Raw genomic sequence first — 13,410 nt, 5'->3', positions numbered from 1 at the left:
TCTGCTCAGGTCCCTTCCAACCCTACTAACTATGAAACGTCTATTACAGGCTTCTCCAGACACCTGCACGGTATAGAAACCAATCTTGAATTTGGAACCTGATCAATATAACCTGCGTTTTCCCATCCACCCACCCACCCACGTCCCTTGTTCCCTTTGTAGCCCAGCGAAGGTACATTAAACCTCCCTGGAAAAAACACTGGAATAGAATATCTGAGTGGGATTATCAAATGGACTTGAATGTTGCTAGACCAAAGCTTAGAACTGAAAGCAAAATGCTCTGTCCCCAGTCCCATTATGTTTAAGCTGTGGAGCTGAGGTGTCTTGGGGTACCAGTGCCACAATATTTCTTGGGAAGAGGGATCCCTGGTGTCTTCACTACCGATGTCCCTTCATTGAGAACAGTAGGGCTGTTCTTCCATCCAGGAAGGGTTATTTTTTTGCTTGGTAACTAAATTGTTCATTTTGAAACCAAAATAACCATAGTGGTTTTCTTGCCGACTTCTTTGTTCAACAGCAGCTGCAGTCATGAGGTGGGGGATACGTTAGCCTCTAGCAGACGAGGGGAAAGTTCTTCAGGTTGATTTTTAAGGCAAACAGCATAATGTATGTTCCTTCTAGTATATCAGGTTAGAGGGGACTCTGAATGAGAGCTAATTAACAAATGGCAAGAGCTATATTGGCAGCTTTCTGAGGCAGATTAGACTTAGAAACTAGGTTAGAAATGTCTTGCAGTGTCAAAAGTGCGCATATGGTAAAATCTATTTGGTTTATATTATTTTAACAGATTACCATTTCTTGAATGGAGCCTCCCCTGTCTCTGTCCTAACCTGTTTTATGAGTCAAGCATGTGCTGGGAAGTCCATTTATGTGCACAGTTAAGAATCACAAGCACGTCTCAACTGAAGACCGGAGCCCTGCTCACTGCACGGAGATAGTGCTCTAGGGACAGGTGTTGGGGGTGTGATGAGAATTCATTTCTCATAAACACTCTCTCTGGTCCAGTAAGAAATGAGTACACTTCCACATCAAAATGGATAAGGATTGGAGTAATACAAGGACTCGTGCACCTGTTATCCAGCTGAAGCACTGTTGTCCAAGGGAGAGACCTTTTACTGTGCGTAATGGCTTAATCCAAGTTTCGGTGATGTTGGCATGAGTGGCTCCACTGACTCCAGCAGAAGTTGGCTTGAACTTCTAATGAGTTTTTTAAATTTCTGATGGCCACTAGCTTAAACAAGAAGTTGTTGAAACAGTCATTAGTTTTATATGTTCCTAACCTTATAGTGCAAGTCAAACTGTTTGCCTACCTAGTATCTTCCTGAGCCAGCAGTTTTCCCAAGTGTCTGAAAGGATTATGAGTAAATTTCAATTTTGGGTGTGCTATCAGATTACCATGCATTTCAAATGATAGTTATAAGTAATTGTCAATGGGAAGCTCCTCAAACACATTTCTGAGAGTTTTCTGAGCGTTTGGTAAAGAATTGGGGAAAAAACTTCATGGCTATTTTTCATGTTAAAATGAGTCGTTAAAAATTGCAATGCCGTAGCCAGCAAAGCAAACCGGTGCGTCTCAAGCAAAACCAGGGGTGTCATCCTCTCACTCTACTCGGCCTTGGTGAGGCTGCAGCTGGAGTGGTGTGCCCAGCTTTGGGCCCCCCACTTCAGGAGGGATGTGGATAGGCTTGAGAGAGTCCGAAGGAGAGCCACCCACATGATCAAAGGCCAAGACAGCAAGCCTTGCAAGGAGACGCTGAGGGCTCTTCAGCCTGGAGAAGAGAAGGCTCGGGGGGACTTGGTGGCTGCCCATGAGTATATAAGGGGGGTGCACCAGGATCTGGGAGAACAGTTGTTCACCAGGGCTCCCTAAGGGATAACTAGGTCTAATGGCCACAAACTCCTGGAAGGCCGATTTTAGACTGGACATAAGAAAAAACTTCTTTACAGTCTGAGTGTCCAGGGTCTGGAACAGTCTTCCCCCAGAGGTGGTGCAAGCACCTAGTCTGGACTCATTCAAAAGGCGTTTAGATGCATGGCTTGCTGGGATAATTTAACCCCAGCAGACTTCCTGCCTATGGCGGAGGGGCTGGACTCAATGATCTCATAAGGTCCCTTCCAGTCTATGAAATCTATGAAATCATAATTGATAATTGTATCGCCTAAAGTGAATTATATATATATTACTTGCCAGGTGGGCTGCCAATCAGGTTTTTTGGCCAATCAGAAATCTTGATGCTGAACAGAACGATTAAATTGGTATCTGTATGTTGTTAGCACTTCAAGTCCTGGGAGTGGAGGCCACATATTCAAACCAATGCAAATACGTATTGTTTTAAAGACAGTTTATTCTGGATTTTCTAAATGCAAAGCAAAACTCTTTACCCAAGTGGTGAATACCTTCCAACAATGTTTATCTGTAACCTTAGATTATTAAATTAAAATGTAAAGTTCTGACATATTTATTTGTATTGATTGGTCTGTATTTGCATTGTGTGTTCAGGCTTGGGCCCTGAACATCTGTTTCAGCATGCAGCGTCACAGTGGTTCAGTGTTTGGGGCATGGTTAAGCTTTGTTTGGGTTTTTTAGGATCTTTATATTGGAATGTTAAAAAATTGGAGACCGTTCTGTTGGCCTTAGAAATTGAAAGTTAGTTTGCTGTTACACAGTCTAATCAGTGTTGCATATCTTCCTGAACTAGGTCTTGTGACAACTGCCTGAGGCTTTTTTTATGCTGGAGGGGCGAACATTGTGTTAGAAAAACTTTAGGGCAGGTTCCAGCCTTCTCTGGAAGCATTTCATGTAACAAGTAATGACCCTAACCCATCAACAACTTTCCCTTACTTTTTTTGTTTGTGTAGGTGGATGGTGCTCAGTGCAGAGCACTACTGAAAGAGGCCACTTGTTCATCCTCAGAACAGATGTGCTTTGGGCTGCATAATCTGGTTTAGCAACATGATTCACCCTCAACATGTAGGGACCCCCTTTGTGGATCAGAGGGGAATTCTGTCCCTGTGGCCAGCCTCTTGGAGGTCTTTTGAATAAAACTGCCCGAAAGAGGAGTGCTGTCATGTTAATTTGTGATTTGACTACAGAAGTGTTGAGGGTGAACAGAGACCTTGACATTTTGTACATCAGCTGCAAAACTATTTTCAGTAACTCTTGGCCTGGGCTGGATTTGATAGAGTAAATTCATACTTCCTGTTTTGTTGTCACCAAGCTTCTGAGTGGTATGTGCTCTGTAGCACAAGTTGCTCTGCTATATGTAAGAAATGTAAAACTATTAGAAGGGTATATGTGCATCATCCTTGAAAACTCTTTTTTTTACTCCTTATCTCACTGTGTATCTGATCTCTTTCCCTCTAGTTTTACCAATTGTAACATGTACAAGTGCCCTGTATGCTCAGGCCCCCTTCAGACATGGCACATCTACTGCTTCCATTACTGTTCTTTCACTGCAGGGACTTTACAGGATCACACTGGACATGACCAAGCCTCTTAAATTTTGGGGAACTTTGCTCATTCCCTGTTTGGGAGCTGTTCTCCCAGGGAGTTATATCCAGAGCTGTCCCTGGGGGGGAGCGAATTGGGGTGACTGCCCCAGGCCTCACACTTTCGCAGGCCCTGCGGAGCAGTGGCTCTGTGTCCAGCTGCTCACTCCTCCTCCCTCCCCCCCGCCACTGATGCCACCGCTGCCAATGGCGGCAGCAGCTTCGGGTTCGGGGTCTATAGGATCGGAGTGGGGGCAGGGCCCCGCATGGGCTGATTTACCCCGGGCCACGCATCCTGCTTCGGTCAGCTGTGGTTACATCCATGACTCTGGAATGACTGAGGGTCATGAAAATGCTGGCATCCTGTGCCAAGATTAATAGTTTGACTGTGTAATTGGTAAGAGGAATCGATAGGCATTTGCTTGCTTGTGAGAGTAGTGCTGCTCTTGAAGGCCAGGAGCCCAGAAGGAGCTGCACTTTCAGCCTCTGGAGTTGAAAGTGGGGAAGGGGGTCTGGTGTTTGCCTTTCCAGAACCCGGAAGTCATAGATTTGCAGGGCTGGAAGGGACCCCAGGGATCAACTAGTCCAACCCCCTGCACAAAGGCAGGGAGCAAGTCTGTTTCAGTCGGGAAGCTGCCCTCAATTACTGTACCGAGGAGACTGTTTTCTCTCTCTGGCTTCCAGAGCAGAGATGGATGTTAGGGTGACCAATTCCCTAGTCAGCGACACAATTGTATAGCGTCTCTGACACCCACAAGGGCAATGTGTTCTCTTGTTGAGTAATACAGTCGTGCAGGGAGAGAGGAAGTTGAAGCATGGGAGTTTATATTTGTGTTTTCTGCTATTTAAAAATACCCATCTCACCCCCAAGTCCCATAGTCTGCACCAGCTTTTGGGATTTTTTTTAGGAAAACTATCGCAGATTTACACCTTAAGCTCAGAGTGCCACATGCAGGTCCCGTGGGAACCATGTTAAATGTAACAGCCATGAAATTGTCACTGACCTATTCTCTGCCTGTTAAATCAGTCTGATCCTTTTGGTGCACCTGCTGTCTGGGTTCTGCACCTGGTTCACTGGTTATACAGTTTAAAAACAAAAACCCACCCTTGGGCAGATCTTTGAAAAGGAAGGTACAGTGGAAAGGTTTCTCTCTGCATCCTAGGGCAGCACCTCATCTGTCTGATACGGATTACAGTAAAGTTACAGCTGGCATTGTAAAACAGAAGTTGGAATGAAGAGGAAACTAATTGGCTTGTCTTTCCCTGTCAGCTTAGCTGAGGCCTGGCAGCTGTTCATTGGCTGTTGTAGCAGTTGTGGATTACCTGGGTAGCAATGTCAGCTGCACTGCAAACAGGAGAAACAAAGGCAAGCTGAATAACCCAAGGCAGCAGTGATTTAAGAGTGTCTTGCTGTTGGCAAGCATGGAGCTCTCTCCCAATACCCATTACTTTTGTATTAGTAATGGGTATTGGGAAATCTTTACTGTAAGTCCCGCTGAGTTGACTCATGTAGTATTAATAGGCTTCTTTAAAGAGAACTCTGTGCGTGCACATATGTACATACACATGATGTTATATATAGACAGAGTAGACTGAGTACAGGGCTGGACTCCATCAGGAGTCAGCTGATTCAAAATACCTGTACTTCTGTGTGAAAATTACTTGCTGTCATTGAAAGTAACCAATACGAAGATAAAATTCAAGGACATTAAAGAAAAATGTCTAATCTTTTTGGTTTGTTCACATCCTGTGTTTCACATGTTCTGTAGAGTTGGTTGTGGTGTTTCCCTTGGGTAACAGGTCGGTTTATATGGGTCTTGCACCCTCCTAATAATGGTTAGCAAAGCTGTGGAAGGAGCCTTGGAGCCTGGACTTCTCTCCCAGCCATCCCATTTGGCTGGGCAGCAGCGGGTAGAATAGTGCTTTGTTGCAGACTGAGTTTCACTTGCTCTGTAGTTTCCAAGTTGGTCACTATGGTGTTTCTACTCGTTGTCTATTTGCCTTAAAAGTCTGAAAGTCAAAATGATCGTTTTTCTGTTTTATTTCAGTGGCAAATTGGTTTCACCAAAATGGAAGAATTTTAAAGGCTTAAAACTTCAGTGGAGAGATAAAATCCGTCTCAATAACGCTATCTGGAGGGCGTGGTATATGCAGTGTAAGTAGCTTTCATAATGCATTTGGTTTTGTGTAACTATCTCACATTCAGTGGAGAGTTGCTGAAATCACTCATATTACAACGAATCCAATAGATCTGCTGAGGTCCAGATTCTGTTGAGAGCGGTCCTGAACTCCAGTCTCCATGGAATTCAGTACTTTGGCTGGAGCCTGAGGTCCACCCCTGAGTACAGTGCAGTCTGCAATAACCTCTACCCTACTGATGATCTGGAGGGGACTCCAGAAGGGTGGATGGGGTTCCTACAAAGCATGAACACACCCAGCAAGCTTGGGCTTTTTTCTCTTTCAGATCTGGAGAAACGCAAGAACCCAGTGTGCCATTTTGTGACTCCACTGGATGGCTCTGTGGAGGTAGAGGAACATCGCAGGCCAGAAGTAAGTGAAGCTTGAGTTCCTGTTTAAAATGCAGCTTCAGCAGCATCACGTTTCTTGTACCTCCATCTTGATGCAAAAGCTCCTTAGCATTATGTTGCTGCGGTATCCTGTCTATAGTGAAAAATATTAATGTGTATGCTGTTGAACCAGCTGTTATAAATCTACCACACTGGGCTGCTCAGTATGCAGCCCAAGGTCCATGTATGTCTGTGGATAAACAGGCAGTCTAAGTCTGCCCTTCACTCTGGTGAATCATATGTTGTAGAGGTGAAGTTCAGATAGACAGTGATTCTGACAGGCCAGACGTTGTCTTCCTTCCTAAGGACCCTTTTCTCGGTGTTCCTTAAGTCAGTGGAAGATGAGGGCACAGAGGAGTGATTCTACTGGATCAAGCCCAAGTGGCCTAATGATAGATTTTTCAATATTATTTTTTATTTAATTTCTTTGAATTCAAACCAGCAAATGATTTCTGCTTCTCTGTCAAGGAAACAGTAAGCACGATAGGGTGATTTAGGTCTGCTCAAGTTCATTCTCTGTTTAGTTACACGCAGACATACATGCAGCCCTCTGGCACCTGTCAGAAAGCTGACAAGGCCCTTGATGGGGCAAAGTTTAATTTGTGCACCCAGTACCATGAGACACTGCAAAAGCATAAACCCACCTGTTGAACCTGCAAAGCAGAAATGGGCCACAGGTGCACATGTGGAAGTGTCTTGATACTTTTTTGAAATATGATGTTTGAGGTGAGGCCTAAGCTGGGAAAAACAGGAATGTTGCATGAAAGCTCCCTCCAGTCTTGTGAACTCACCCTACTGTCCCAGCATGCTGCAGAACTTGGGGTGCCTTGAAAGTTGTGTGCTAAAGGCTTAATAGTCTTGGTATACGTGTGCATGTTCATGCAGCCTTGTAAAACACCACCTCCTTCAGAAGAGGGAGTTGCTCTTGTTTGTTTGCTCTGGTAAGTTTTATTTCATAATTGTCCTGTCATGAAGGATGGATTGATAGACTTTGTACCTGGGCTAGTGAATTTCCATACCATTTCTGTTTTCCCTTGTTAAAATCCACAATAATCCTTCCAAAATAATTTGCTGTAGTATAAAGTATTTTTTCATTTGTGCCATGTTGTTTTGAAATATTGGTTACCTGTAACCCATTGATGTCATGTGCTGTGGCACTTACTGTTGAGTATTAGTGCTTGTTTGCTAGTTATGTGAAAGCTGACATGGTTCTTGTGTTTCATTTGCCCTGCAATACCTGGATTTGAACACAGCATCTGTGCTGGCTTATGAGCTCAAATAGAATTAGTGTGCCTACCTTGTATATTCAGTTTGTTTGAAAATTGGTTTTGGGTACTTTTTAAACATCTCAGTGTGATTTGTGTGCCTTTGGTTTTTTTTCAGGCCATTGCGACAGAAGGGGAATACTGGAAACGAAGAATTGAGATAGTCATCAGGGAATATCACAAGTGGAGAACATACTTCAAGAAAAGGGTCTGTCTTTTTGCAGCTGCAGAAGTACCTTGTGTAAAATAATTGCTTATTGTTTCATTAGTTGGATATCTGATATTTTACTAGCATTAAAAGGTGGTGGAAATTCAAATATATTAGTGTAACTATTTAGTCCACTAATGTCTCTAGAGTTATACGCATAGTCCCAGGATTAAAAATTACTTGTCTGAAGAAATCTACTCTGTAAACAAGTTGCTGGACCAGGCCTTTTTTGAGTTTATTTTTAAAAATCTCCTTTGTTCTTCCTCTGCAGTTACAGAAACACAGAGATGAAGATCTGTCAAGCTTGGTCCGGGTAAGTACTGTTTGTGATGGAGGTGACAGCATTCCTGTTTTTGAAGCTGTGACAAGTAGCAAAGCTGTAGTAGCATGGCAGCTGGTGGTGTCTTAAACCTAAAGCCTAATACTGATTAGGAAGAGGGCACCTTTTTTGCTTCGAGTTCAATTGTATAAAGGGCAACTGTTCACATTTTCTAGATTAAACTGGGGGAAGGGGGTAGCAAAGCTTTAGTCTAGAATCCTGTGGCAGGACAAGAGAAACAATGAGTTCAAGCAGATCCATCTCTTTGACCTACTATGGAAGCTTGCCACTGGCACCGTTATGCTCCCTGGGGAACTGGAAAGGAACACGTTTTGGACAGCACAGCAGAACCCAATGAATCTTTGTGTCATATGGTGGACAATTACATTTAAAAGGTAGGGAGATTTATAGAGGAATAGAAGAATAGAGGAATAGAAGCATGTACATTTAAAATTCTTAGGATTAAACCCAGAATTTCCTTCAAGTGTACTTCAGGTATAAAAGGGTCACAAGGAGGACTGTTTAGCTCTTTGTTATATGTCCAGAACTGCCCAGCAGGTCAAAGAGCTTGCTAAGATTCTGATTACACCCAAGCTATTTCTCACAAGATTTCATTGTAATGTTAAGGGTCACTTAAACTCAAGAATCAGTGAAACTCTCGAGTTGCAAAACTGCACATATCCAGCAAGGGGGAAAAGCACTGGCAAAGCCACCGTGCTTTTTTTTCCACTTCCAATCGCCACCTGGAATTTGGGGGAAATTTCCCCACAAGGTATATCGTCATCCAGCAACAAGACATTTCACTGCAGGTGATTTGATGTGGTAGAAAGGGGAATGTCAAACCAGATGGTCATAGGAAGCAGGATCCTAGAGCAGGCTAACAATTGGTCTAATCCATTATGGCTCCTCTAGAATGCTCTTGGCTATTAAAATGATGGGGTGCAGGGGAGGGAAGTAAATAAAATATTTTCTGACTGCAGCTCACATAACAGCATGTACTAGTGGTGGCTGCTTAAAACTACGCTTGTTTTTCTTTCTTCTGGCAGGATGACGATGTGGTTCCCTGGCAAGAAAGAAACTATGGCAGGGAAACCCCTGTCCCTATGGAGGAAGGCTCCCTGCTGGATGCGGATATGCTTATGTCAGAATTCACAGACACCCTCTTCTCCACGCTTTCTTCACATCAGCCGGTTTCCTGGCCAAATCCCAGGGAAATAGGTATTGTGTTTGCTCTTACCTGGCAGGGAGATCAACTGAGAGATTTCATATTTGTTGTCTCACTTCTCTAGCCTCACTTATTTTTGGAGTGGAGCAAGTGACCTACTCTTTCTGCTGATCTAGTCCCCTGGGCTGTTTATATTTGACATGGTTTAACAGTAGTGCCCAGCATAAACATTTTAAAGGCATGAAGAAGGTTTATCAGGGTCAGGAATCCTTTGCTGATATTTCCCTTAAAACTTTCTTTTATGTCTCTATGGGCACTTTTACACGTGCTTTGGAGGTGAGGGGGCTGGCGCTTTAATTAGAGCAGCTCTGAGAGTCACACTAATTAAAGTGCCACCGTGTCTCATCTAAAGACCAGATGAGTTTGGGATGAACTTTAGTTCAAGCATCTCCACCACCATTTTTAAGCATGGGGACGCTGATACACTAGATGCAGGAGGCTGCTGGAGCATACTAATTGCTGTTCTTGATTAATGGAGTCTGCTCCGTTGCACTAAATTCCAGCATGTCAGAGCAGCCTCCGTGCTCGTGTATAGGCATCCCATACACGAGTTAATTTCTAGTTACTGGTGTACCATCCTGCATTACCTTACATAAATTTGTGTATAAGTTTTACAGAAGAACATTGATGCCTATGACATTGATTTTTTTTTAATCTCGGATCTTATTTCCCTTATTTTGAAAGGAATAATCTTTAATTTCTATATCTCCATAAACTCGCAGAATAAATCACAGTCCCTATAGACATCTATCCAAATAACTATGCAGTTCCATCAAGCTGTCACTTCGATTAAGGAGCTGGACCCTTCAGAAAATGACCATTGCTAGCCTCTCTCTGTTTTATTAGATTAAGTCTTCCATCCCCAGCAGGCTTCAGTTCACATTTTTGTAGCCAAAACTCAAGACTGCACTTAAACGACCTGGTGCCCAAATTGCTTCAGCTGGATTTCTCTGCACGGAGTGCTTACATAATCTGGGCCTGAGGCTTTGAGTGTTCCACATATGCTTTGTAATGGGTCTGCGTGCTGCAAAGTTGATCTCTGTCTCTCTTGAACTTCCTAGGACACTTAGGAAATGCTGACATGATTCAGCCAGGACTCTTTCCTCTCCAGCCAAATCTGGATTTCATGGATACTTTTGAACCTTTTCAGGGTAAGAATAAGGGAAAAGAAATGAGTTTACTGTATTTGTGAATATTATGGCAATTTATAATGTAGTCACTAATGGAAAAATAAATAATGCTAACTAATATTTACTATTTTGATTAAAGTATGAATAAAGCCAGAGCAGATGCGCATTTGAAATCTATTTTTAAGCACTTCAGTCAAATAAGCATATAGAGAAGACCCCTTTAAGGCTGCAAAATCAGTTCTTTGCTTCACTGGGTTTTGAACACATTTTAAGATTCTATGTTCCAAGACTTAGACATGGCAGAAAGCTGCGTCTTTAAGAAAAAGTGGTATTTGAACCTTTCACCACTGAGTGGTAGGGCAGAACTATGAAACCTAATGCGTCAGCAAAGAACCTTAAAGCAGAACCTTACTCATTTGTGACTTTTAATCCTCACGCCCTCTAGTGATACCATCATCCGACTCCCCGCTTAACATAGATGTAATAATGAAAAGGCCAAGACTCATCCTTCCAAAACCAGATTTTTTCTCTGATTGACTCTAGGACATTTCCTGGTAACCAAAGGTTTATTCATTGACACCAAACTTTCCCTGTTAAATGTATTGATGTAGTCTTTCACATAAGGCAAAATTCATGTCTGTAAGCCATCAAAAGAGAGATAAATTGGTGGGTAGGTGTTGTGTTGCTCAAGTCCACAGAGGTGTGTGTTGCTCAGTGCCCTGAATTTGTATGGCATCTCATAAGAATAGCTGAGAAATTACCTCTTCCCCCAAGAGTTTATCTGAGTGAGAGAGAGACATCTCTTTGTATATATGAGTAAAGCACATTTTGTCATGCAGAAAGGAAGGGGTTTCAGTTGTTCATTTATTGTTGATTTGCAGCGATTTAATGTGTGCCACTTTAGTTATGTCCTGCCAAAATAGGGAGAGCAAAAGATCTATTTATATATTGCCATATTTCAGATCTCTTCGCCTCCAGTCGTTCCAGTAATTATTTTCCTTCTGTGTCTGCTGTTCCTACTGTCAGTTCTGCTACAACAGATTCTGGCAGCCATGCTTCCCAGGTAAGGAAGTTTAATGTGTTTTAAACTATCTAGTTGCAGATGTATGTGTGATTCTTGGGAAAGTCACAGAATTTCTGTGAGCCTCAGTTTTCCTGTCTGTAAAATGACGCTGTTGATAATTGTCTTGGAGACTTTCTGCCAAGATGAGTCAGGGAGAAATGGTCAAATGCAGAGGAAGTTTCCCTCTTCCAGCACTCGGTCAGTAGAGGCCAGCTTTGGCAAAGCAGGCACAGCTGGGGGTAAGAGGAGATGCTGATAAAAGCTTCTGCTGTTGGCCCATCTCCAACGGCGTGCATTCATTTACAGTGGTTTTTTTCTCCCACCAGTCCCCTGTCCTGCCCTCGGGTTCTTTACCCAGCACACTCCCAGCAGGAAACCTCAGTGATGAACTGATTGCCTCATCGGTCCCTGCTTCTGTCATTCCTGATGTTGGTGCTGACCAGTGTTCTGGCATTAGAGGTGGGGGATCTTTCATCCAGCCGGCAGACTTCAATTCTGATTCATCTCTAAGTGGCCAGCCATCATTCGTGCGAGTGTTCCAGACTTCAATGCCACTACTTCAGCCTTCTGCCTCACCGCACCAGACCCCTCTGCCTGCAGTGCCTCTGAATGCTGGCTTGAACTCCCAGCTCTCTGCTTTCATGGCTCCAGAAACCCAGAAGTTTGGCCTCGGCAAATCTACTGTGATCACCCACACCGCTTCTGCTACACTGACCCACAATGCTCCTGCCACCACCTTCAGCCAGAGCCAAAACCTCGTCCTGGCAACACAGCAGCCAGGGGGAGGAGTGCCTTGTAACCTGGCTTTACAGACTACTGTCATGTCGGGGCAGCCCCAACCCCAGCTGCAGCCTCAGCTGACTTTTGCACTCCCCAAAGCTGTTCCCCTGGCAAATGCTGGGACTAGGCCCAGACAGCCACAAAAAATAGTGCCTGCTCCGAAGCCTGAAACAGTGTCTTTAGTATTAAAAAATGCCTTCATCGCCCCAGGTGAGCTTCCAGGAGGTTTTTCTTTCTCTCTTAGGAGGGGCAGCATGGGAGGTGGCACATTTGCTTTGGGGGTATAGAGTGACATGTTTTGCTCTCTCTGACATCAACTGCCCTGAAAAATCTTCAGGGCAATTAACGTAGCAGCTAAACGCATATTGGTCATTGCGCTTACCCTGATCCAGAATTCAGGACTGTTGTTGTGCAATGAAACCACTACTTTGCCTTTCTTGTAGCAATGCTAATCAGAGACCAAGTTCCTTTCAGAGGGTCCTGAATTAATCTGAATTAATATACTAGTGAATATACCACTGAATTAGTATACATACAGAAAGATTCTGATTCCCATTTTACAGATAGGAACACTCAAGCTAAGAATTAAGCACTGTGCCAAAGTGCATCACTGTCTTGGGCATCCTTCCAGGATGAATGTAGTGTGCTCTATCAAGATTTTTCTATGAAGGCATCTTTGTCTGATTCCATAGCTGTTACTTGCTGTAGATGACAGACAAATGAGGGCACATAACACCAGCCCCTGTGCTCTGCCCTGTCTCCTTGTCTGTTTTGAGTTCACCACAGCATTGTGGTGCTAATCTTGAAAGCCTTCTGTTGGTTGGGATCCAGTGGTCTTAGTCTCTGCCTCTTCAGCACACTGTATCATGACTAAGGCAAAGGGAGACCGGGATGAGAGGAGCCTGGGGTGAAGCTCAGCAGTTTGGGTCTTGAACTTCTCAAGATGAGCCTGTTTCTTGTCATCTTCAGAGCACAAAAGGTGTCTCTGCATAGTGCTTCGCTCTGGGGTAATGCAGAGTGGCAGCAAAGTCCTGGAGTGGAGGGAAGAGATGTGTGTACATTGTGTATGCAGAACCTAAATGCTGCAGTGATATTTCTAGTAGACATAGCTCACTCACAACCAGGATCCCTGGTTCCAGTCCCTAGAGCAAACTTGCTGCTGACTAATGGAAGGACTCTGTGTGCTCTTATTTAGTCAAAACCTGATGGCTTTGCTCTGAACTTGTTGATGAGGGGAGGACTGAGGTCACAGACTGCTTGTGCTGTCTACCCAGCGATGCCAAATAGCAGCTGCTTTAGCCTAGTTCCTAGGAAATTGGTATTGGTCAAAAATCATATGAAACTATTGTGTTGGGTTAAACAGC

At 43.8% G+C, this 13,410-nt stretch overlaps 1 protein-coding gene across 1 annotated transcript in view; it reads left to right on the top strand.

The window, feature by feature from the left end:
- MLXIP (MLX interacting protein) overlaps positions 1 to 13,410 on the top strand; it is a 76,550-nt gene that overhangs the window by 33,517 nt on the left and 29,623 nt on the right. Inside the window, exons 3-10 of the mRNA XM_019506657.1 lie at positions 5,538 to 5,644; positions 5,954 to 6,039; positions 7,440 to 7,529; positions 7,801 to 7,842; positions 8,895 to 9,066; positions 10,135 to 10,224; positions 11,166 to 11,266; positions 11,593 to 12,256. Coding sequence (XP_019362202.1) covers positions 5,538 to 5,644; positions 5,954 to 6,039; positions 7,440 to 7,529; positions 7,801 to 7,842; positions 8,895 to 9,066; positions 10,135 to 10,224; positions 11,166 to 11,266; positions 11,593 to 12,256 — 1,352 coding nt within the window. The remainder of the gene's footprint in view (positions 1 to 5,537; positions 5,645 to 5,953; positions 6,040 to 7,439; positions 7,530 to 7,800; positions 7,843 to 8,894; positions 9,067 to 10,134; positions 10,225 to 11,165; positions 11,267 to 11,592; positions 12,257 to 13,410) is intronic.

Source organism: Gavialis gangeticus, unplaced genomic scaffold (assembly GCF_001723915.1).
Source record: "Gavialis gangeticus isolate Ggan-Ray unplaced genomic scaffold, GavGan_comp1, whole genome shotgun sequence".
In the NCBI taxonomy this organism is placed as follows: domain Eukaryota; kingdom Metazoa; phylum Chordata; order Crocodylia; family Gavialidae; genus Gavialis; species Gavialis gangeticus.
This window is presented reverse-complemented; position numbering and strand designations above follow the sequence as displayed.